The sequence below is a fragment of the Terrapene carolina genome, unplaced genomic scaffold, assembly GCF_002925995.2.
Source record: "Terrapene carolina triunguis isolate 2854851 unplaced genomic scaffold, T_m_triunguis-2.0 Scaffold192, whole genome shotgun sequence".
NCBI lineage: Eukaryota > Metazoa > Chordata > Testudines > Emydidae > Terrapene > Terrapene triunguis.
In genome coordinates, this window is record NW_020664543.1 from 1,867,965 (window position 1) to 1,891,586 (window position 23,622).

General features: G+C 60.8%; 2 protein-coding genes across 3 annotated transcripts; one reads left to right on the forward strand and one right to left on the reverse strand.

Annotated features, from left to right (window-relative positions):
• Positions 1 to 1,418: 1,418 nt before the first annotated feature.
• CARD14 (caspase recruitment domain family member 14) lies at positions 1,419 to 16,390 on the forward strand. Its single transcript, XM_029912162.1, has 20 exons — positions 1,419 to 1,629; positions 2,378 to 2,515; positions 3,329 to 3,654; positions 5,248 to 5,418; positions 5,608 to 5,727; positions 6,151 to 6,276; positions 6,929 to 7,087; positions 7,827 to 7,952; positions 8,217 to 8,353; positions 8,679 to 8,773; positions 9,266 to 9,311; positions 10,090 to 10,279; positions 11,611 to 11,737; positions 12,337 to 12,574; positions 13,222 to 13,285; positions 13,674 to 13,805; positions 14,117 to 14,267; positions 14,674 to 14,789; positions 15,345 to 15,460; positions 16,183 to 16,390. The coding sequence occupies exons 1-20, from the start codon at positions 1,419 to 1,421 to the stop codon at positions 16,388 to 16,390; spliced, it is 2,997 nt and encodes a 998-aa protein (XP_029768022.1).
• Positions 16,391 to 17,317: 927 nt separating this feature from the next.
• SGSH (N-sulfoglucosamine sulfohydrolase) lies at positions 17,318 to 23,603 on the reverse strand. 2 transcript variants are annotated; one of them, XM_024205920.3, is made up of 8 exons: positions 23,508 to 23,603; positions 22,082 to 22,242; positions 21,597 to 21,702; positions 20,569 to 20,719; positions 19,954 to 20,110; positions 19,558 to 19,639; positions 19,158 to 19,361; positions 17,318 to 18,335 (listed from the first exon to the last, which is right to left on the reverse strand). In XM_024205920.3, exons 1-8 carry the CDS (start codon positions 23,581 to 23,583, stop codon positions 17,776 to 17,778), a joined length of 1,497 nt encoding a protein of 498 aa, XP_024061688.2. In that variant the 5' UTR covers positions 23,584 to 23,603; the 3' UTR covers positions 17,318 to 17,775. The 2 variants fall into 2 exon arrangements, with proteins under 2 accessions (XP_024061688.2, XP_024061687.2); XM_024205919.3 differs by lacking the exon at positions 19,954 to 20,110 and having other exon boundaries at positions 19,158 to 19,639.
• Positions 23,604 to 23,622: the final 19 nt, after the last annotated feature.

The following is a 23,622-nucleotide window of genomic DNA, read 5'->3' on the forward strand; positions in this document are numbered from 1 at the left end:
TCTGGTGACGGGCTTAGGGCCCCTTTTCCTGAAGCTCTGGGGGACGCTGCTTTTCTCCTTTTAAATAGCCTCGCTTTCTTCTTGCTTCACTGTTTTTTCCCTGCTGAAAATATCTGGGCAAGAACTGTTGGAAATACATGAACCAGGGGCCAGAACCTTGGGCAGTTGAGGATTGCTGGGTATTTTATGGTTATCTGGTGCCTCCCGTCTTGACAGGACTAAGAATGGAGGTGCCTTGGGGCTGGGGCCGGGACCGTGCCCTCCTTCCCAGTTTGTATATATAGGGATGAGCATGCAGTTGGCTCTAATACTAGCAAGGAGGATCTCCAGTGCTGTGCAACCTGTGTGTGTCAGACTCACTTCACCTGCCGCTGGAAGGCAGCTGCCTCTGGGGTGGAACATGGTAGCTGCTACACACTGCAGAGCAGTAGTGCATCACTTCCTGTCAGTTGGAATTATTAGTAATGATTAATATTAACACGGGAACCCACCAGACACTAATTTAACCACAAACGCCTTTAAGTCCAAAGGCCAAATGGTATTTTATACAATTGCTGTAACCCTGCCCACGAGCCTAAAAGGAATTAGTCCCAACACCCCAATCCAGTAACAATGTGTTCACAAGTGTGTGATCAGTATGCTGACAAACAGGCTAGACCTAGGGAAAACCGTCCCATCCTGGCGTGCTCCAGCACAAACCCCCTCCGATTCCGAACGCTTTTTATACCCTTCAACTCACAAATGATGCCACAGCTGATTACCACGTTAGCTAACAACCAGCTCCAGTTCCAATTTCAGTCCAGATTTACCCCCTTCTTCTCCCAAGACCTTTGCTCCTTGTCTCTACCCCTCCTTCTTGCCAACCAACGGCTTCCCATTGCACCTGGTTCCCATGGGCTTTACGGGTCTGATAAGGCTGGTAGGGCGGGTGGGAAGGGCCGTGCTGGCTCATTTTAAGACAGATTCTTTTTGTCTTGTTTAAAACCATCTGTGGTCACCCCTGCCAGTCAGAGGCCTTCCTTTTAGAAGCTTCCCCTTCTCTCTTTAGTTCGTCTTTGAACCAGACGTCCTCCCTCCGTCATTCCTTCTGGCCTTAGGAATGACGGAGGGAGGACGTCTGGGTTCCTCCCTCCGTCAAAAGCCTCGCTATTGTCAAGGCTTCCTGCCATGTGCAAGGCAGGACCTTCCTTCACAACACAGAGATTTACGCTAACCCTAATTCCCCAATTCCATAGTTATTCTACATTGTCCCAAACCACCATGAAGAATCTTGTCTTCCCAGCGACCACTGATAGGTAACCCGTAATGTGCCCTCCAGGGCCGGGCCTGGTCTTTCACCAGCATCTCTCTTCTCTTCTCCTCTTCCTCCTGCTTTTCTCTCACCTCCATCCCTCCTCTGCCCCCGGTAGGCCCCTGCTATGGCAGTCTCTTGCCAGGCAGACACGGAGCTCCGGGACCTGGATGAGGAGCAGCTCTGGGAGATTCTGGAGAGCCATCGCTACCGGATCGTGCGCAGCACCTGCCCGAACCGGCTCACCCCCTACCTGCGCCAGGCCAAGGTCCTGGACCAGCTGGATGAGGAGGAGGTTCTGCATGGCCCCCAGTTCACCAACAGCGCCATGAGAGTGGGTGAGTGTCCGGGACAAGGGCTCTTCCCTGAGGGCCCCATCTTGGAGCTGCTGCTTATGGACAAGGGCTGGCTGGGATCCCCTCCAGAGCTGCTAAACGCTGTCCCTTACCCTGCTGCTCAGACTGGCCGTTGCTGCATGCGCCACCTCTTCCCACGGGGAGCAAGAGGCTGGGGCCAGCCCTGGGACCGGGGGCTGCTACCTGGCAGTGCACTTAGCGCAGCACCGGGCTTGCTGAGAGGCCTCCTGGGTGCACAACGGCGCCTGCTTCCCTCACACATTGTCAGCAGCTCCGGTGCGGCGCCCCAGGGCGTTACCTCTCGCCCCGGCAGGCAGCGCTGGGGACAAGGCTCTCTGCTTGGTCCATGTTTACATGCGTTCACTGTTTCTGGGGAGCTCACAGCTCGACTGCTCTGCTGTATCTTGCTATGGAGACGTGCCCGGCTGATGCCTGCGGGCAGACCTGGGAGGAGAATCCCCCCTCCCAGCTCCACCCATGTGCACCTGGCCTCAGTTTATTATTTTTGTTTCTCTTTACGCTGTGTCAGGTGACTAATGAACGTGGGCCGCGCAGAGCGGGTTTGATACAGACCTGGGGAGAGCTGCAGAGCCATCAGCCCAGCCAGACACCAGCTGGAGCCGAAAACGGGGCCTTTGCGGGGATGTGTCCCCACATCTGGCTCCAGGGGCACTCTGGGTCCTGCTAGGCCTGTGGTCAGCGAGCCTGTGGTTTTCTAACCCATCTCTAGGCCACATGTTGGATCTTCTGAAAACCCGGGGGAAGAACGGAGCCTTGGCCTTCCTGGAAAGCCTGAAACTTCACAACCCCGACACCTACACCCTGATAACTGGCCTGGAGCCCTCCATTGACCTCAACAACTTCAGTGGTAAGTCTCCCCCCGTTGCCAGAGCTGTCTCTGAGCCAGGCCAGCTGTGAGGGGAACCCCCAGCCGCGAGCCCTCACTGCAGGGCAGCACGGGAGGACAGCGTGAGATTGTTTCCAAACTGGCTAGTAGCTACTGTTCTGCTGCGCTGGTCCAGCGACTGGAGCTGGGTCGTTCCACCAGCGCACTGCAGTCGTAATTACATTGCCTGGACACAGGCCACAATATCGCCCTGTGGAGGGCATGAGGTGGAATACGGGGCAGGAGCCGTAACCTGTGTCCATATAATGCCCTGGCTACTATTGCCATGCTACTGGCAGAGCAAACTGGCCCCAGCCCCCGGACCAGGGCAGAGCCGAGGGGTGAGCTATGGGCGTCTCTGGGACAGGCACCGTCAGTTCATTACACGCACGGACAGCACCCAGCACGACGGGGCACCAAGCCTTGACCGAGGCCCGTAGGCTCCACCATAGCAAAAATAATCAACAACAACGTTCCACGGTGATCGTAAATCACCTTGCTCATCCGCTAGGGAAGGGACGTCCCTCCGCTCTCCCTGCCCTGGGGAGCACCGGGGAGGGGACGGGCAGAGCCCTGGGAGGGCATCGGACTGCCTCTAGGAAGTGGGAGCTCCTGTGAAATGTATACGGCGACTAGTGAGCCGGGGCCCCGTCCCTGCTGCTGATCCGGGGTGCGCAGGGGGCTGGGGCTCAGAGCCTGCTCGGAAGCGCTTGGCACGCAGGCGCTATAGAGCATGGGCCGGGGAGGTCTCTCAGCTGATTCGTGCTGGCCGGAGCTGATCTCCCCTCACCGCAGGCCTGATCGAGACCTCCAAGCTGACCGAGTGCCTGGCGAAGGCCGTGAACAGCTTGCAGGAGGAGCTGACCCAGGAGAAGCACCAGAAGGCGTCTCTGCTGCACCACTGCCGCCAGCTGAAGGACCGCGTGCCCCAGCTGGAGGCCCAGAACAAGTGTCTGCGGGGCATCGAGGCCGAGCACAACCGCATGAAGAGGGAGGTCAGCTCCCACTTCCACGAGGTGCTGAAGCTGAAGGATGAGATGTACAACCTGTCCATGCACTACACCAACGCCCTGCAGGAGAAGGACCTGGCCATCACGCGGAGCCAGGGCCTGCAAGAGGAGGTAAGCGCAGCCCCAAGCCGCTCGGAGGCGGCCTCGGGGACCTCGTCACAGCAGCAGTGCCCAGGGTAGCACGTGCCTGCCATGGACGTCCCACCGGGGATGCCTGGCCCCGCTGGCTGGGTTCGCTTTTCACCCAACAGCTCTTGCTGATATCCAGTCCTCAATGCCCCTCCTCCCCCAGGGCTGGCACGTCGACTGCCCCCAACAGTCCTGCAGCTCAATAGATGGCTACCCCAAAGGGGGTGGGACCGGCAGGCCAGGGCGCTGGGGTAGGGAACCCCCTGGGGCCCGTAGGGCTCTTCCTCGTTAACTCCAGGTTGTGAGTTTCTGTCGGTCTCAGTATCCAGACCCACTCGTCCCCTTCGTACCAGAGCTCCTGCCAAGCCATTCGCGACAGCACAGCGTATGCTTCCTCGTCCCCCAGGGACCTAGCAGCCAGGGCTGGAGGGATCCTAGATCTCCACCCCCAGCCTCCCCTTCCCTACGCCTGTCGAGTGCTGCCTGAGAGAGAGCGGATGGCTGGGCCAGCACCCCGGGCCATGCGCACCCTGCTCCCCTCTGTGGTGCAGGAGGGAGGCCTGGGGGCAGTGGACGCACCATACGAGGGTGACACTGACTTGCCCACCCAGGCCCCCGGAGGGGTGTGAACCGGGATTCCCTTTTCTCTTTGCCCGGCTGCAGTGTGGGGGCTCAGTCACTCTGCTCTGACTCCCAGGGGTCCGGGACGTGTTGGACCGTTCACATGAGTTACTCCTTCGAGCCGTGGGAAATTAATACAAAATTAAACGAAGCAAAAAGGCAGGTGGGGGGGGTGGGCTTTCACTCCCCCACTATGGTTGCCAACCCTCCAGGATTGTCCTGGAGCCTCCAGGAATTAAAGATTAATCTTTAATTAAAGATTATGTCAGGTGATGAAACCTCTAGGAATATATCCAACCAAAACTGGCAAAGCTCCCCCAGACCGGTTCCAAGGGGCTTCAAACAGTCTGGAGAGGTGGGATCCCCCCGCTATGTTTTGCTCATCGAATCTGAAATCACCTTAGTAACAGAAGTGCTGACAAACCCCCACGGAGCCTTGTTGAAATTTCTGGCTCAGAGTTGCTTTTCCTCCCTGCATCAGCACTTTATAAACATGTCCCATGTCCAAGAGAGAAGACAGCCGTCTAGAACAAAGGGTGGGTACGTGCTCTAAAATGAAGGGGGTAGGTCTGTGTTCTAGAGTGAATGATCTCGTCTCTGTTACAGAGCTAATGTAGAATCCTGGGTTCTAGAGCAAGCCATGTGCCACATTCTAGAACACGGTCCCACGTTCCAAAGTCATGGTCAGGGGGGTTCTGTTCTAGAGCAAAACAGACCAATCTCGTCCTTTCCGCAGTTAACGTGGTCTTCTCAGCTCGGTGTGAACACTCAAGTCGGGGTTCTAGAACATGGCCCACAGTTGTGTTCCCAAAAATGCAACATTCTGTGCACACAACAAGGCAGCCTTTCCCACTCTAGACGCCGGGTTCTAGAGTAAACGCCGGGCGCAGTGTAGCTGGCACGACGCAGCCGAGTGCAATGCTAGGGACCTGTGCTCTCTTTGTCCTCTGGCAGCTGTATCTGATGAAGCAGGAGCTGCAGCGAGCCAGGGTGGAGACCTACTACGAGAGGGAGAGGTCCCTGCGCATGCCCAGCGACCTGCAGCCACAGGCGGATGAGCTGCTGCAGCTGAGGGAGGAAAACGAGAAGCTCCGGTCACTGGTGGAGCTGGAGACTTTCAGCCTGGTAAAGCCTCCCCCTTAGTTCCCAGCTCCCTCGTGGGCAGTCCGGGAGCCACGGGGTGCCTGGTGGGAACAGGGTTTGCTGGGGAGGCAGATCCCCAAGGTCTAGCCGGGATGCACAACGCTGCCTGGGCAGCAGCCTCGTTCCTGACCTTGGGGGAGCCCCGCTAACCCGTTGGTGTTGCTTGGCCAGGTGCAGAAGGATATCCTGGAGCAGAACCTGGATGAGGCTCTGGAGGGCAAACAGGAGCTCCTCAATCGAATCCACTCGCTGAGGGAGCAGGCAGTGATCGCTGAGAATCAGCGCAAGCAGGTCAGAGCTGCCAGCCCTGAGGAACTGGGAACAGGTGCTGGAGGGGGGAGGAATCACCCCTAAAACGGGGAGTGGATCAAAGGCAAACCCGAGGTTTATGGAGCAGGGCATCTTCTCACGACCTCCTTCCCCACACCATGGGGTGTCGTCTTCTGGCTGGCCTTCCTAGTCTAATGCCTGGTCCCACTAACCACATGGGTGAAAGCCCTGCCTTGCCACACAGCATGGAAATCTGGCCAAGGGGGCCACCAAACTGGCCTATGCAGGGGGGATTCTTTGGGGACTGCAGGTAACCTTGGGAGACCAGATCCAGGATCCGTCTCCCTCAGGGCGGGACAACTGTTCTTGGGGGCTTTCACCTGTCCCCTTTGCTGGCTCCCTCCTGATCCTGCTGCCCGCCTGACTCCCTGTGTCTCCCTTCAGTACTGGGAGGAGAAGGAGCACACCCTGATTGAGTGCCACAAAATGAAGGTGGATTGTGAGATCTACAAGGAGAAAATCAGTGCCTTGCAGGGGCAAGTGGCCGAGCTGCAGAAGGAGCGAGATCAGGTACCCAGGGGTCCCTGCCCGCCTGGCTGGGTGGGGGTGGAGGCCTTCCTCTGTATGGGAGTGGCAGATTGCATGTATATCCCCTGCTCAGGGGGTGTCTCCTCTGGGCCAGCTCCCTAGAGGATGGGATTCTGTTACAGCCCCCACTACACAGCTGGGCTCCTTAGCTCAAGCAGTCGCGGCTGGTGCTGTCAGCTCTGCAGGTCCCTGGTTCAGACCCTGGTGCTGAACAAGGTGGCCGCAAGCGCACAGACTGATTTGGGGACGTTCTTTGGCTGGTGTCATGCAGGGAGTCAGACCACATGGTCCCAGTGGTCTCTGCTGGCCTTGGGATTGATCAAGCCACAGTGAATGGAGATTCTGCAGTTCGCTGGGCTTGTGACTTTTTGGAGCCCAGTGGCCACAAGGCCTCTCCCTCGTGCCGCGGGGCTGTGCTTCAGCTGGCTAGCCCGGGTGCCTGTTGTTTGTAGCCATGGCCTCCTTCCCCTTCCCCCACTTCTCTGTGAAGTCATGCAGCCCTGAGCCGGTCTCTCGCGCTCTCTGCCCTGACTACACCGTCAGTGTCTGTCCCTCTGCACCCGGCTGTGCCTCGCCCAGGGATCCCCGGCACTTTGCTCCAAACCTCCTGTCCCTGACGGGTTTGTCCCCCCAGGCGTACTGCGCGAGGGACGCGGCCCAGCTGGAGATCTCCCAGAACCTGCTGGAGAAGGATTCCCTCCGCAGGAAAGTGTTTGAGCTGACGGACCAGATCTGTGAGCTGAGGAAGCAGGCCAGGCAGCAGCAGGCGGAGCTGGGCAGCAGGGTGCACGGGGTGAGAGGCTGGGGCCCTGGCACAGCTCCTGGGGAGCTCTTTGTGCTGTGAAATCCAGCTGGTCCTGGGCCCAGCCCAGAGGCCGGATCACGGCTTTTTGGCCACCAGCCAAGACCCCCCCCAAGAGATGGGAATCTGAGAGCAAAGGGCACAAGCTGGGATCCCCGTGTCAGCCTGTCTGGTAACAACTGTCCCGCACCCTCTTCCCACGGGGGAGTGCGGCCCTCATGGGCGGTGAGTGAACAACGGGCTTGGGGAGGCTAGCCCCTGGCCAGGCCCACCCCTTCCGCCTGAGGCCCCGCCCCCTCCCACCCCACTTCTGCCCCCAAGCACAGACCCCCCCCCACCATGGGTCACCCGAGTGCCTCCAGCCCCGGAGCACTGGGCCGGCGGGCAGGCGGTGCGTAGCCCTGCCCCAGAGCACCCGGCGGATGGCACGTGGCCTCCGCCTCAGCCTGGGAGCGCTCAGTGGCGCGGCCCCAGCACAGGGCGTCCCCCGAGCGCTGGGCAGCCCCGTCCCAGCTGCCCTATCCCCAGCCCCCACAGGCTTCCCTTCCCAGAAGAGGAGCAGCCTGCCTGGGCCGGGGCCAGCTAGCAGCAGGAGGAGGCCTCGGGGCGGAGTGTGGGCAGGGCCACGTGGGGCTGTTTGGGGAGGCACAGCCTTCCCTAGCCTATTATACCGGTGGCCCATGGCCGCCCTTTCTGACCCGATTCTCTGTGCTGTTTGCTTGCTCGGCAGGTGAAGGGGGAAGGTCTCGCTAGCCTGGAGCCGGGGGAGCAGTGGCCAAAGAGGAAACAGCGGCTGGTGCGCATGCATGCCATCTGCCCCGGGGACGAGAGCCAGGGCAGCCTCAGCGTGTCCGAGGTGCGGGACCCTTCCTGCCGCCCGCAGCCCCTTGTCTTCCCACGCAGCCCTGGGGAGGCTCCTTTCCCCCCGCCAGTTCCCCTCATGGCATGATGACAGCCAGAGGGCAGGGCCCACCAAGCCCTACTGCTGAGGGGAGGGCAGGGCCTGCCTTGTTCTGGCCACAGCTCCGTGGGCATGAGCCTGGCACGTGGGGGCCCGGGCGTGGGAATGAACAGAGAGGTTAGCAATGGCCATTCACGCTAATGGCTCCCTCCCTTGCAGCTGTGCTCAGATTTCGGCGTGAGGACGAGCCACGAACTGCCAGAGAGCTTCCGGTCGTGCAGCCCTGTCCCGCCCTGTAAACTCTCCCTGCAGAAGAGAGCCACGCAGGAGTGCCTAGAGAGCTCCCTCTCCACGAGGTACGGATGCGCTGGGGCTTCCCCATCTCTTCCAGCCTCTGCAGGGTGGCACATGCTGCAGCCCTGCTTTGCCCTGTTCCTAGCAGCGCGTCGCTTGCTGGGTGGGGCAGAGCCTTCATGCTGCAGGGCCTTCTGCTTGGCATTGCCCCCATGTGCCAGGCTATATGTTCCATTAGCCACTAGCCAGGGCTGTTTGAAACCCATCCTGCTTGGGCCGCGTGACGCCCCGTCTCTCCAGCTGTGCAGCGGGATGCTGTGGGAGGGGCACGTTCTTCTCTTCTGCACAAGCTGACCTGCCTCGTCCCCTCTCTCCTGTCCCCTGCAGCAGCTCCCAGGAGTTCCTGGAGGTGGATTTCAGTCTCATTGCAGGGGAGAAGGCGGAGTCGTCCGACTTGGAGTATGAGATGGTGGAGAAGGACGGTGGGTGTTTCCTTTCCCTACTGGCAACAAGCGGCTGAGAGCAGACTCGGTTGTCTGCTTGCATCACCCAAGGGCATGACCCAAGCGCCTTGTTTCCATGGGGAGCTGAGGGTCTCGTGACTTCGCCCTGTCTGGCATCTCCAGCCCTTCCCCCCACTGATGCACTAATAGGGCCACCATGACCCGAAGTCTGGGATCCTCTGCTGCAGAGCAGGCCCTCCCAGCCTAGGTGCCATCACCACAAGGGGCCCAGCAGCTGGCTCCGGGGGCCGTATCTGTGCCCGGTGCAGCAGGCTGGGTGACAGCTCATCTCTGGGCTCACCAGCCAAATGTGTGTGGTGCTAGCAATGGACCCTGCCTCCCGCCCAGGCTGCCAGCCGCAGAGGGGTGCCGGGGGGAGACTACTGAGGGAAGGGGCCTGTCTCGGGGTTTTCTTCATCCTCCTTTGCTTGTCCCTTTGCCTCCACTGGTTCAAACTGTCCTTCATTTCAGAGGGCAATGCCCAGCCGCTCGACTTAGACCCGTCTGCCTCTGAGAGGTACGTCACGCTGCCCATGGATTTCTGCCCCCCATTAGGGAGGGCTCTGCCCTACGGGAGCCTGGAGTAAAGCAGGGTGAGGGCCTCATCCCTGGGATCTTGGTGAGAACTCCTAGGCGTCCAGCTCCGGAGACGCAGCGCTCCCTGGGCAGAGCTCCTGGTTGTGTTCTCGCAGTCACGCGCTGCGTGCTGAGCTCTCATCCAGCTCCGGGGTAGAAATCCAGGAGCGCTGCTCCGCAGAGGGGCTGCGGCTGCCTTTGATCTAGTTCAAGCAGGACTAGATGGCAGGGCTCTGACAAGCTGTAAGTGCACGTCAGCCGGGTGCACACGAGAGTCAGACCAAGCGCGCAGGCTAATGCGGGTAAATTCACGCCCAAGCTTGCTGCGGTCTCATTGTTCCTGAGCGAGGACTGTCTAAGGCAGGAATCCCATAGTCACTTGGCTGCAGCCCAAGGGCCACCCCCACCTCTCCTCCACACGTGTGCACAGTGCTACACGCCACTGACAGAGGAGGGGCTGGGGCTGACCCCCGGCAAACCTCGGCACCTATTAAGCGTTGCCTCCGGCTAGCGCTGGTTCCTTGCCACACTTGCCCTGTGTTTAGCACAGATGGGGGTAGCTGAGCTTCCGGGGTCACCTCTTGAGATAGCAGCTGGACCCTTAGTGTGAACCCCCTGCAAGGTAGTGGGGGAAGTGGGGTGGTGCAGGGTGGAGGTGGGGTTGCTTGGAACTGGCTGTTTCCACTGCCTCACATGAAGTGTCTCCCTTCCCTCCCCAGCACACCCATTCGCCGGCGGCCCGCACGGCGCATCCTGAGCCGCATCACCACCATTGCCTTCCACGGCACTGCCCTGCTGGAGCAGATCAGCATCATCGGGGGCAACCAGACGGGCATCTTCATTCACAGGGTCACTCCCGGCTCAGTTGCCGACGAGATGTCTCTGTTCCCAGGCAATCAGATCATGGTGGTAAGGGGCTTGACATCTCCTCTCTGCCTGTCTGTGCCCGCCCGCCCCGTATCTCTCCCTCTCCGCCTCTCTCTCGTTAGTCCCTCACACTCGTCGGCAGTCACATCGCCCTGAACTAAGGCCGAGAACGAATGCCCGAGCCTGGCATCCCCCAGGCGCTGAGTTGTTGTAAGCGCTGCTCTTCAGATGAACGGCCAAGCCAAGGTCCTGACTGATGGGATCTCGCTAGACCACGGCGGGTGCCTGGTGTCCTGGCTGAATTCCAGCTCGGGCGGCTACATTCATAGAATCATAGACGTAGGGCTGGAAGAGCCCTCAAGAGGCCAGGCAGTTTGTCCCCCTGCCCTGAGGCAGGGCCAGGGTCACCTCACCCATCCCGGCAGGGGTCTGTCTAACCTGTTCTTACAAACCTCCAATGACAGGAGTCCACAGCCTGTGCCCGTGCTGAGCTGTCCTTAGAACCGGAGAGTCTTTCCCAATCGCTAACCAAACTCTCCCTTGCTGCAGAGTAAGCGCGTTCCTCGGTGTCCTACTCTCAGTGGACAAGGAGAGCGATGGACCCCTTTCTCGTCCACACAGCCCTTAGCACACCTGCAGACTGGTACCATGTCCCCTCCCCCCCCGGCTTCTTTTCTCAGGACTAAACAAGCCCAGCGTTTTCACCTTTCCTCAGAGGTCAGGTTTTCAAAACCTTTGGTCATTTTTGTTGCTCTCCTCTGGGCTCTCTCCAGTCTGTCCACGTTTCTTAAAGCGAGATGTCCAGAGCTGGACCCAGCGCTCCAGCCGAGGTCTCTCCTCTCTCACGTGCCCTGCGGTTCCCGTGCAGCAAGGAGATCGCTTTCCACTCGTGCCCTAAGGAGCTGGGTCGTGCTGCTGGGCGGCCACCAAGTTCCCCTCTTGGGGTGGCTGCAGTGTGGTGGGGGGAAGCGAGTGGGATATGCCAGAAGCTCGCAAGGGCCTGTTCACTGCGCCTGAGGGGCTGGTGCCCAGACCCAGCTAACAGACTGAATGGACCCAGTAGATCTGCTGCCTGCCTTGCTGGGCTGCTTTGTGCCTAATGGCACCAACTGCATGCAAGTGTCCTGCTAGCCCAGTCTGGCCTTCCAATTCACTCCTGAATAGCCAGGTCTCTGCTCCCCGCCCCTCATGACCCTGAGTCCCCGGCCGGGCAGCCCCACCCCTCCGGGGTGCTGGGGAGCAGATGGGGAGAGTTCATTCTCCCCGAATGTGCGTCTCTCCCAGACGTCGGGTCGGACGGGGCTGCGGGCCCCCAGGTGAGCGTTCTCGTTGCTAAGCCCACCCCGTCTCTCTGCACCTGGGGCCCCCTGCAGGTGGATTATGAAGTCACAGACCCAGCATTCAAGGCCATCCTGGAAGATGCAACCCTGGAGGAGGCGCTTTGGGTCCTGAAGAGGGTGAATGGCTTCTGCTGCCTGTCTGTCAGAATGAACATGGAGGGTAAGTCCCTCTCGTGCCCTCCTCAGCCTGCATCCATCCACCGTCGCTGGCTCCTCCAGCCACGCGCAATGGGGAAGGGCTGCAGCCTTCTGCCAAGGGGCCCCCGGAGGCAATTGCTGCTCATTGGCACATCCCCCTCCCGTCTCCCTGCTTCAGTCCCCTGCACGGTCCCCCCTCCGTAATCCCTTCCGGTCTGCCCCAGTCCCTCCTGCTGTAGCCGCACGTCCTCCCGGCCTCAATGCATCCCCTCCCCGTTGCACACTCCCCTGCCCATGCCCTGCTGCACGCTCCCCTCCCCACTGCACACTCCCCTCCCCGTTGCACACTCTCCTGCCCATTGCACGCTCCCCTCCCCGCTGCACACTCCCCTCCCCGTTGCACACTCCCCTGCCCATGCCCTGCTGCACGCTCCCCTCCCCACTGCACACTCCCCTCCCCGTTGCACACTCCCCTGCCCATGCCCTGCTGCACGCTCCCCTCCCCGTTGCACACTCCCCTCCCCGTTGCACGCTCCCCTCCCCATTGCACACTCCCCTGCCCATGCCCTGCTGCACACTCGCCTCCCCCACGCCCTGCTGCCCTCCTCTCTTGCTCTCCAGGTTACAAGAGGCTGGTGAGTGACCTAGAGAACAAGGTGGTGACCTCGGGTGACTCGTTCTACATCCGGGCCAACCTGGCCCTGGAAGGGAAGGCAGCGGGGGAGCTGCCGGTGCAGTGCAATGACATCCTCCACGTCACAGACACCGTGTTCCGGGGCGAGAGCCAGTGGAGTGCCTGCCGGGTGAATCCCTACAGCATGAAGGACATGGACGCAGGCATCGTCCCCAACTACTACCAGTGAGCGGCCTGTGCAGCGTGCCGGGGGGAGCCTGCTCCGAGGTGTCAGAGCTGCTGCCTGCACAGTCCCCTTCATGCAGCACAGCCCTGCCCGGGAGTGGCATGATCCCATGCAGCAAAGAGCATTTCCCTGGCCTGGCGCAGCTGCTGATAGATGTGCCCATGTGGTACCAGCCTAGCACAGCTCCTCTTGGGCATTGCAGAGTGTGGCACAGCCCCAGAGAATGTACCTCCGCCTGCCCCGCAGCCTCCACCCACCAAGAGCAGGGGTGTACTGGGTTCATCAGGCAGACGTGTCCCAGCACTGAGGGGGGGGCTGCAGCCCATCGAAACCTCCAAGATGCCTGCAGCCTCGTCCCCCAGATTAATATTCCTGCTGCTTTTGCAGCTGCCTCAGGGTATTTAATGCCCCTTTCTGGCATGGCACAGACATGCCCGTGTTCTGCCAGCTCCTTCCCAGCCCAGCCAGCTTTCTGCTTGTCTCCTGGACTCTTTGATGCTTTTCTTTGGCTCCAAGGCAGTGGTTCTTTTATGTGGCTGCAGCAGCCCAGCATGCATGGGAAGGGTTCACTAAGATACCTGCCCCTTGCCTGGGGCTAGCTAATCCCCTCTCTAACACACCACGCTCTGCTTCTCCCGCTCTCTAGGGCTCAGCAACGGCTCATCGGCCTTATCCAGGACATGGCCCAGCAGAGCACGTCTGCTCGGAAGGTAACAGAACTTGGGGCGCAGGGGACCCGGCCTGGAGGCCTGGGTGCGCAGAATCCCTGGGGAGAGATTCACTTTCTGTGCCCTGGCCTCTGAGCAGGGCCCCGCAGAGGTGCTGCAGCCGTGGGAGAGGGGAATGGGACAGTCTGTCAGCACTGAACGCCGTGCCGCGGGCTTGGGGCAGCCCAGGGGTGGAGGTTAATGCCGCATGGTGGGCTGGGCGGTATCCAGGGGCCGTCGCTTGGTCTACGGTGAGCAACCATTACAGAAAGTCAGACAGCTGCTGAACGCTGGCTGAGCTGGTGTCCAGGCTGGCGTCTCACCGGTGGGGGGAGGGGGGCTGCTCTGCATCCTGGGGGCTAACTCAAGGCCTCTCCTCTCTGACCTGCAGTCTTCAGGGGGGCAGCCAAAGCTGGTGCGGATCATCAGCACAGACAAGAGCAAGATCAACCCTCTGTGGTCGTCCATTGACTGTAACGTCTATGATCCCAACAAGGCGGACGGTGCGTTGTTAGCTAGAGCTGTCGGAGAGCCCAGAGCCTGACTCCTGGGGCTGGCCAGGTGAATCCCAGCGCTAGCCCCCCTAGAAATCCAGCCTTGGCTGTCTGATGAACAAGGGCACAGGCTAGATTGTTCTTGCTGTCACACTCAGCTGCCCGCTGTGTTCCCTTTGCTGATGCCAGGCCCTGTGCCAGCTGCCACGAATCCGCCTCCCCAGCGTAGCCCCAGCCCTGCAGCTGCCTGGCAGTAACGGGGGTTCCAGTGCCCTGGGTTCACCTGACCGTCCTGCTGTCCCTTTGTGCCTGTCTAGCCTGCCCCCGGATCTGCCTGCAGGCAGGGAGCTGCTTCACGCTGATGCCGTACACGCTGGTGAGACCCCACAAGCTGGCCCAGCTGCGCCCTGTTCTCTTTGTGCCCACACTGCTGGGGAAGATCCTGAGCGACAAGCTGTGCCTCACCAAGGGCTTTGAGAAATGCCCGTCAGGTACGTCCCTGCAGCATCCTCTCACCACTGGACATCCTGCCATGGCCGTGCTGGGTGCAGGCTCCCATCCCTTGTGCTCATGCAGGAGCGTGGATCCAGGGGCCAGGGCTGGCAGCATTCAGGGCTTGCTCCCTGCTACCTTGCTCCCTCCATGCCCCGCCGCTGAAGCCGGCTGATCTCCCCCATCTGGGTGGAGCATGTCAGGGCTGTGAGTTCACATCCCCGGTGCCCTCACGCTGTCACGGGAGTCAGCGCTGCTTTGCTGGGTGAGTCTCTCCCCCTCTCCTCCCACTCCCCAGAGGCCCACGCTGCCTGAGGTGACATGGGGGGGACCCCATGAGGCCACTCCCGGCAAATCAGACTCGGTTACTTCACTTGGCACCTTCCCTACTTTCCCTCCGCCCAGGCCTCCTGTGTGAGGCTGAATGCACGGCCCAGAACAGAAGCTTGGTCCGGGAAAAGGGGGAGCCGGACAGCCGCTGCTGTGTCACACGCCAGGCGCTTCAGCTGCTGCTGGAGAAGGTAACAGGTGTGGGGCTGGGGGCAGGCTGGGACTGAGATGGGTGCTCTGGGCTCCGACTAGCAGAGCCTTCCCTGACCGGGAAGCCAGAAGCTGGCAGCATGGGGCCGGGAGGAGAGTGAAGGGTATCTGGTCTCAAACATGCAGCAGGTCAGTTGATGTTTGTTACCTGCATCCCCTCGAAGGCCGCCCAGGGAGAGCTGCAGGGCCCGCGGGTAGGAGGGGCACCTGCCATGTCTGGGTTAGGAGCAGATGGGACAGAGGCACCTACAGACACTGCACCGAGACCTGCCAAACCTCCCCGCTACCCCACCGGGCATCTGCGTCCATCCGTCCGTTAATCCCAGTGCCTGCGGCTCCCACACTGGGCAGCAGAGAGGGCGAATCTAGCCAGAGCACAGCAATGGACTCTGTAATGCTCCCTGGCTGCAGACTCTCTGGCTCTTGCCAGGGCCTCTTGGCTCACCAGCAGCACCAGTCCTGGCCAGCGCCTGTCCCTTCCCGCAGTGAGCCCGCTTGGTGTCAGCCCCTCGCGTTCTCTCCCTGGCTCTCTCTAGGACGTGCACAGCCTGCTGGACGTGGGTCTGGAGTGCATGCGAGCCCTGCACGCCGCGGGGATCTATCCCATCCTCCTCCTCGTCTCCATCAGCGAGAAGAACGCCAAGAAGCTCAAGTACGTACCAGCATTCTGGGCGGAGACGGGCTGCTGGGGCCCCCCAGGGCAAACGTCTCCTGCTTACCGGAGGCTGCTGGAGCTCTGGGGAATGAGGGCCTGGGCCTGCCCTCCCCTGGGTGCCTCGTGCCACAGCTGCAGCAGCTGAATGCCTGTGTGTACCCAGTGGAGGGGATGTGAATGAGCCACAGGGTGCCCCCGTGGTTGGCTGCACCAGTGATTGATGTAAAGACAGTCCAATAGCACCCAGCAGCCTGGCCGGCGTGAGCCCTTCCCCATTGCATTGCTGAGGGAATGTTTGTGCCCACCCCAGGGGCCTCGAACAATAACCCTGTGGCCTCTACAGCCCTGTTTCTTGGGGGGACTCAAGACACTTCCCCAGGGCAGGTATCGTCCAACCTGAGCACGGAAGGTAAAATGCTCATGCTCAGGTGGTTCGTGCCAGAGCTGGGACTGGAACCCAGGAGTCCGGCCTCCCAGCTGCCCACTACTGTGATGTGTATTGCACAGTCACTAAACCACGCTTCCCGGCAGGAGGCAAGCCTAGAACCCAGGAGCCCTGACTCCATCCCCTTCTCTAGCCACTGGACAAACAGTGAAATCCTGGCTCTAAAGTCAACGAGAGTTTTTCAACCACTGCCTCTTCCGCCGCTAGCCGGCTTTGTGCTGGTCACACGGCTCAGGGCGTCCCCTCACGGAGTCTCCCGCGGGCTCTGTTTCAGGAAGGCACTGCAGCGTCTCGGAGCGACAGAGGAGCAGCTTCTGGACTGTGTGCGGAGGGAGGAGGCCCAGCTGGAGAAAGTGCCCTGCCTGTACGGCACCATAGCCCCCAACACCTGGAGCGACCTGGATGCGCTCGTCAGCGCCGTGCGAGCAGCCGTCGCCAACGAGCAGAAGAAGATCGTGTGGATAGAACAAGATCTTCACTGATCTCCCTGGACACAGGGTGGGGCAGGGGGAACCGTCACCTTGGCAACTCTGCAAATGTCACCTATTTAAACCAAGAGTTTGGTTTGGGGTGTGGGGAGGGAGAGGTTTGAAAGACCCTCTTACCTAAAGGGTTAATGGACTTCGCAGCGCTGGGTGAGCCCCCTACCTGCCCAGCTGGCCTCTGCCCCGTCGGCAGAGAAACACAGTAACTCTAGTTCAGGGAGAGAGGCTGGTTTTAATGCCACCCCTGTCATGGTGTGAAAGGGCGGCTGGCTGGGGTGAACAGTGTCCCTGGTGCCAGGGCGGGTCCCCGGAGTGGGCAGGGCACCTCTGCCTGGTGCCTGGGCCGCCACCACCTGTTCTCCCAGCCTGGCACTAGCTGCTCGGAAGTGCAGTCGCCAGCCCGCCTGCGCAGGGAGGGAACAGCAACTCCTGTAGGCCTTGCTGTGTCCCCCGCCACGCAGGCTCCTCCCTGGCTAGCTGCCTCCAGGGGTCTGCCTCGTTGTACTGGGTATCCCAGCTCCCTCTGGATCTCTCTGCCCCCTGCTCCTGCAGCCCTGGGGAGAGCAGGGAGCCAGGACTGAACCGGATGTGCTCGTTCCAGGGACTGTCAATTCTGTAGTTTGCTAAATTAAACCGTGTTGTTACTGACAGTTGCTGCGTGTTCAGACCCCTCCTGGCCCTCCCTGAGGTGGTGACACCAAATCCAATGTACCAGCCCTAAGGAGAGGGGCTCTCAGCTCCTCCATGGCCAGCAGGAGACTCCCTGGCAAATGGGGCAAAAGCCCCGATGTGGGGAGCTCCCAGCAGCACCAGTGCCAACCTCCGGCTGCAGGAGGTGCTGTTGGAGCCACCGCAGGAAGAGCTGCAGTGAGAAGTGGCTTCAGCAGGAGATCGGCACAGAGGTTAGCTTGTGAGTAAGCCGAGGACGTTCTCTTCCCAGCGACTTTATTGAGATCATGTATTTGACAGCTTTCGGGTTGGCTGCAGTCCAGCGCTGCCTGTTGCCGGGTGCGATGACACCCCAGTGAGGAGGAAAATGTCCCGTTTGAGCTTCAGGGGCAGATGCTGTTTTGACACACAAAGCACACGCCAGTTGTGTGAATGGGGGAGTGGGACCAGCCCATCTCTGGTTGCTGCCCCACCTTGTGCTAGACGGAGGGTGGCTGGAGCTCTGGCGTGGCTGCGGGGTCGCTCTGTGGACCCTGGAGCCCGGGGGCTGCATGTTTAGGCACTTGAGGTCTCATTTGGCAGACGAGCTAGCTGTTCCCTTGGGGGTTCTGGGGCTGTAACAGGATTTGGGGAGGAGCCGAGGGCCAAGCAGGACCTGGGGCTGGGCTGGTGTAAGGAATGCAGACAGGACTCCCGCAAGGTGAGCTGGTGACTCACAGTTCATTGTAAAGTGGCTGGCACTGGGGGCTCAGTTTTTCCTCTAAGACGCCGTCTGGGGCACACACCCAAGGGTCATTAGTGTCCCACTGCCACTTCAACAGGTGGGCTTTGAGCAGCTCCAAGACCTCGGCGTACTGGGGGTCGGAGACCAGATTCCGGCTCTCGGTGGGATCGCTGCTCCGGTCGAACAGCTCCCAGCGGTCCCTGTAATAGTACTGGTGCAGGGTCTTGTTCCAATGGGTCGGCTGCCTGGCTCTGGTCCGGCTGAGCAGGTCCTGGAAGGTTGGCGAGACGTAGAAGTCCTGGTCGATCGGGAAAGGCATCCTGAAGTTGAGGTTGTGGATCAGGCGGAACTGCTGGTGCTGGATCGCCCGCATGGGGTAGTACATGGTGACCTCATGGTGGCTCTGGCTGCTGAAGGCCGTGACCCAGGGCTGCTCTGACACCAGGGCTGGCAGGAGCGACTTCCCGGTGAGCTGGACTGTCTTGGTGCCGAAGATGCTGTAGCTGGGATAGGGGATGGCGAACCAGTCCAAGATGGTGGGCGTGAGATCTGGAGAGGGGAAAAGAGGGCGACGTCTGCAACTGGCAAGAGGAGTGGGGCAGAACAGCCCCTGAAGAGAGACTCGGACCCGAGAGGAGGGGGCAGAACCCAGCGGGAGGGTGGAGGCCGTCCCGGGAATTGCAGCTGGGCCCTGCGGGAGTGACGGGTGCTCCCTGCCATTCCTGTGGGGCCGCCAGGGAGAGTCAGTCACCGGCACGAGCCGCTGGAGGACAGGGCCCCCGGACTTCTCTCCTCACGGCCCCTTTCCTCTCTTTCCACACTCAGCCTCACGCCTTTGCTGGGCTCCCCTTGTGCGGGGAACAGCCTCCCGCTTCCTGCCCCAGTGCCCTTTTCTCCTTCACACCCACTTCCTCCAGGCCTCCCTCCCGCACTGATCCGCCCACCTTGCTGCAGCCCTGAGCCATTGTCCCCTGTTGGCTTGTGAGCCCTCTGGAGCTGGGGCCGGCCCTGTACATCCAGGGGGTTACCCACCTATCCCACAATCCCCTCTCCCCGGGGGCGGGGCACCTTCATGCTCTCAGACTCCATCCTCCTCCTTCCGGCCCCAGACTCGTTCCCGTGGCATTGGGGATTACACGGCTCACTCTCTTTCGGAAAGACAAGCAAATCCATCCAGCGGGGAGAGAGTCGCCTTTCGGGCTGTGGAGCCAGGGCTTCACCCCAGCCATGCCCGTGGTGTCAGGGCATGGGCGGGGGAGACGACACATGAATTGGCATCGCTCTACACAGCACTGTATGGGGGCCCCCACCCAACTCCCCTAATGACCCCAGCCCCTGCCTAGGCCACAGAGAGGAAGTGACCGCTCTTACCCAGCAGGCTGGCGTAAGCCTGGCTGACCTGCCCCCAGCGCTCGGGGTGTTCGGGGGAGGAGACCAGCAGGGGCTCAGCAGTGCCCGACCAGTACAGGTTGGTCCTGCCGCTGGGGAAGGGGATGCCGTTGTCAGAGGTGTAAATCACCAGTGTGTTGTTATGCAAGCCGGCGTTGCGCAGCTCCTCCAGGACCAGCCCGATCCCTGCGTGCAGAGAGAAGAGCAGAGCTGTGTGGCTGCCGGGGGGCACCTGCACTTTCACCCAGCAGGATGGCTGCCTCCATCCCAGCCCCAGTCCCCAGCCCCAGCTGAGGGTGGGTTTTCTCCTCTCACCCAGCAAGACCCTGCGCTGGGGGCTCGGGCCCCCACGTCCTGCTGCCCGACCACAGCGGGTACTTGCCTTGGTCCATGCGCCCGATTGTTGTGTACTGGGCGGCCAGGTCAGCGCGAGCGGCTGGAGTGTCTGGAACGAAGTACGGGAGCTGCGGGGGGAGGAAACGCAGCAGCTGCTAAGCGCTGGAGGCTCCAAGAGCCGCGGGGAGGGGACGCAGGAGGCGGCAGAGCTAAACTGAGGACAGAGCCCTTGCCAGTGACTGTGGCTCCATCTCCGTGCTCAGGGCTGCTCCCCTCCTAACCCCACTCATCCCCCCGTAACTGCTTGGGGTGGGGGTGGGAAGAAGGGCCAGGGTCACCCCAAGTCACCCCACAGCTTTGCCTGCAGGAGCCTTCTTCCCCGCTGTGCCGCCCAGCTCTGGCCTGGAGCGTGGGCAGCTGCTTCCCAACGGCCCTGTCCTACCTGCACATGCTCTGGGCTGTACGTCTGGGGCTTCCAGTCGGGGATCCAGCCCATGCCACTCTCGCCATTGCCGAACTTCTCACAGAAGGCCCCGTACTGGGGCTGGGAGTGGCCGCAGCGATGGGGATCATGGAAGGCGACGTACAAGAAGAACGGCCTGGAAATCCCGAGAGGAGGGCTTGTGACTGCAGCGCTCGGGAGAGGCTGACAGCACGGGCCGAGCAGGAAAGGACTGCTCAAGCATAGCCTGAGGCATCCCATGGACCCCAGTCCTAACCTTAGCCCTGGGCCACCATCCAGAGCCAGCGATAACACTAGCTCACGGCCTCCAACTGGCTCCAACCAAAGCCTGGGGCTACCTGCACAGAGAAACGTCAGCTCATTTCACCTGTGATGAATTGGGACTTGAAGACAAGCCTTCAGAGCTGCAAAACTGGTTCCCATAGAGCCCCCGAGGGTCCCCGGGATGAGCTGGTAACCTGATGGAAGGTGCTCACCACTGCATCTCCCTGTAACTCAGGCACAGGGGTACCCTGTGCATCAGGACCAGGGTGCTAGGAGGCAAGGTTGCTCAGTCCCAGAGAGAATCCTGCGGCGGGGCATGCAGGGCCTCACCTCTCGTCCTGGCTCTGCAGGAATTTCCGGACGAGCCGTTTGATCCGGGTGATGTTTCTGCCCACCTGCAGCACAGAACTGTTCTCCTCAGTGTACGCAAAATCAAAGGGATACACCGTCTCCGGCCCAACGTGCTTCTTCCCAATTATCCCTGCAGGAGAAAGAGCCCGGCCCGTCAGGAGCAAGCACGTGAGCAGGCAGTTAGAGCAGAGGATGCTGCTTCGGTCTTTCCATGCTCCCCCGGGGCGGGGTTAGGAGTTGCCCTGCTCTGATGCTTGGGGCAGCAGGGAAACACTGGCTTGCGCAACCACATTAGGCCTATAGATGCCACTGGCGTCTCTAGATACAGAAGTGAAAGTGACTAGTCCAGGCAGAAATGCAGAGTCAAGGCCCCAACTGGGGTGTGGGAGCAGGGTCGATAAAAGTTGATGAATAAAAAAAAAGAATTTTTTTAAATTAAAATTGGATTTTTAAAATTTAAATTAAATCCAGGTTTAATTTAAAAAACAGACCTATTTAAAATTAAATTTGATACTGACCACCTATGTTAAGGCCTAAACTTATTGTCTATTAAAATAATTTAAATTAAGTTTAAAAAAAAGTAGTATTTAGCAATACATGTTTGCATCCTTCTGGTTAGCAAAATGGAGCACCAAGTAGTATAAAGGCTGCATATTTAGCTGCAAATCGACATGTTTGAATGGTTACCAACCAATGAGAATCGACCTTTCTTTAGGAAAATGAGAGAAGGACAAATGCAAAGCAAGGTTAAACTTGCGATTTAAATCATGTCTAAATTGGTGATGTCAATCACTTTGATTTAAATTGTGTGTGTGTGTGTGTGTGTGTGTGTGTGAGAGAGAGAGAGAGACTTAATGAAACTTGTCTAGTGGGGTGGTATCTTAGGCACACGTTTCGCTGCCCATCTCTCACAAGCGTGGATGGGGTTCAGTGAGACGGGTGTGGGAAAGGGAATGGCTTTGCACACTCTTCCACTCCCCTCTCTTCCCAGCCTCCTGGCTGTTTACCTGTCCGGATATGTGCCTGGCTGAGCAGCAGGGAAAGACTCTGCACCTTGTCAAAGGAGTTGAAATGGTGCACGTCCTGGTGCAGCCCATACATCCCATTTTGGTGCTGCAAAACAGAGACCAACAATGAGACAAATTGGCCAGGAACGCACGTCCCTGCACCGGCCGCCCTGCAGAGCCAAACCACAGCCGTCTTCAGGTGCCACAGGCTGAGCGTGTGCTACCACTGAGGCACCACACATGGGAATGGGCAATAGGCCATCAAGGGAAAGTGGGGGAAGACTCATTGCTTGAGCCATGGACAGAGCCCCAGAGCAGGGAGTGTAGGGAACGAGCCTTGATGGGCCTAGGGAAGGACTAGCTGAGCTACGGGGCTGGATGCCTTACAAATGCCGATAGCCAGGCGCTATCGATGGGCCCAGCAAGTGCCTGAGGCAGCAGAACCACACCCTCCCTGCCCAGCGCGTGGCTCGGGAAGGCCCTACCTGGGGTAAGCCGGTCAGGATGCTGGCCCTGCTGGGGGAGCAGCTGCTGACGGAGGTGAAGGCGTTCCGGAAGACGAGGCTGCGCCCGGCCAAGGCGTCCAGGTTGGGGGTGTTGATGGCGGAGTTGTTGTACACGCCGCTCTCAAAGCCGCCATCGTCCGCTGTGCAGCAGGGAGAAGCAGGGCAGGCTGTGAGCTCAGGGCCCATGTGGCACTAGAAGAGGGGGGGTATTTATCCCCCCACGGCTGGTCCACAGGAGAGGTTAATGAGTCTGCTACAGGTGCCATCCTCTAGCTCACGGGGCCAATGCTCATGCATCTGTTCTGGGAGCCTGAGTTCAAACCCTGCCATGGGCCCTGCAGTGTCGGTTACACCCACCCCAGGCTGCAGCAGCGCACGAGTTGTAGTGAACCAGGCCGCAGCAGCGCACGAGTTGTAGTGAACCAGGCCGCAGCAGCGCACGAGTTGTAGTGAACCAGGCCGCAGAGCCCCTCGCTGTACACGGCTCCCAGCTGCTCAGGCAGTTCCTGTCCCAGGGGCTGCAGTGGGGACCGGGCAGTTAGTCAGAGCAGTGACTCCGGAATCCCCTTCTTGCAGCTGCTCCCATGGCTGTGAGTCACGGCTAATGAGTTCGTGGCCACTAGGAGCTTGTCTAGGGGGCTGGTGCCCCGTCCCAGGGTCTGGCTGCCAGGTCCCTGTTGCCTGGGTCCAGGTGCCAGAGGAGTCTGGTCTAGGGGCTGGTTGCTGTTCCCAGGGTCTGGGTACCAGGAGAGTCTAGCTTTGGGTGCCAGCCAGATCCCCGTGCCCAGTCCAGGAGCCATCCCTGGTGCCAGGGTGCCCGGTCCAGGGGCTGGCCCCGCTCCCCAGGTGCCCGGTCTGGCCCGGCCCGGGGTCAGGCCCCACTCCCTAGGTACCCGGTCCGGGGGATAGGCCCGCTCCCCAAGTGCCTGGTCCGGGGGCTGGCGCCGCTACCCAGGTGCCCGGTCCGATCCTGGTGCTGGCGCTGCTCCCCGGGTGCCTGGTCCGGTCTTGGGGCTGGTCCCGCTCCCCAGGTGCTCAGGTGCCCGGTGCGGGGGCGGACCCCGCTCCCCAGGTGCCCGGTCCGGTCCGGGGGCGGGTCCCGCTCCCCAGGTGCCAGGGTGCCCGGTCCGGGAGCTGACCCCACTCCCCAGATGCCCGGCCCGGCCCAGTCCGGTTCTGGGCTGGCCCCGCTCCCCGGGTGCCCAAGTGCCCGGTCCGGGGGCGGGCCCCGCTCCCCAGGTGCCCGGTCCGGGAGCTGACCCCGCTCCCCAGGTGCCCGGTCCGGCGGCGGGCCCCGCTCCCCAGGTGCCCGGTCCGGTCCGGTCCGGTCCGGGGGCTGACCCCGCTCCCCAGGTGCCCGGTCCGGGAGCTGGCCCCGCTCCCTGTACCCCCCGGCCGCACTCACCCACGAGGAGCAGCACGTTGCGGGCCCGGCCCAGCGGCAGGGTGAGCAGCAGCAGTAGCGCCCAGCGCAGGCCCATGGCGACCTGCAGCCCGGGCCGCTCCCGCAGGGCCGGCCG

Coding starts and splice junctions, on each gene's coding strand:
- CARD14 (XM_029912162.1), top strand. CDS start 1,419: ATGGCAGTCTCTTGCCAGGCAGACACGGAGCTCCGGGACCTGGATGAG. Junction 3,655..5,247: donor GCCAGGGCCTGCAAGAGGAG/GTAAGCGCAGCC, acceptor GTCCTCTGGCAG/CTGTATCTGATGAAGCAGGA. Junction 12,575..13,221: donor ATCGTCCCCAACTACTACCA/GTGAGCGGCCTG, acceptor CCCGCTCTCTAG/GGCTCAGCAACGGCTCATCG.
- SGSH (XM_024205919.3), bottom strand. CDS start 23,583: ATGGGCCTGCGCTGGGCGCTACTGCTGCTGCTCACCCTGCCGCTGGGC. Junction 21,703..22,081: donor TCCTGACCGGCTTACCCCAG/GTAGGGCCTTCC, acceptor TCTGTTTTGCAG/CACCAAAATGGGATGTATGG. Junction 20,720..21,596: donor CCAGGCACATATCCGGACAG/GTAAACAGCCAG, acceptor TTTCTCCTGCAG/GGATAATTGGGAAGAAGCAC.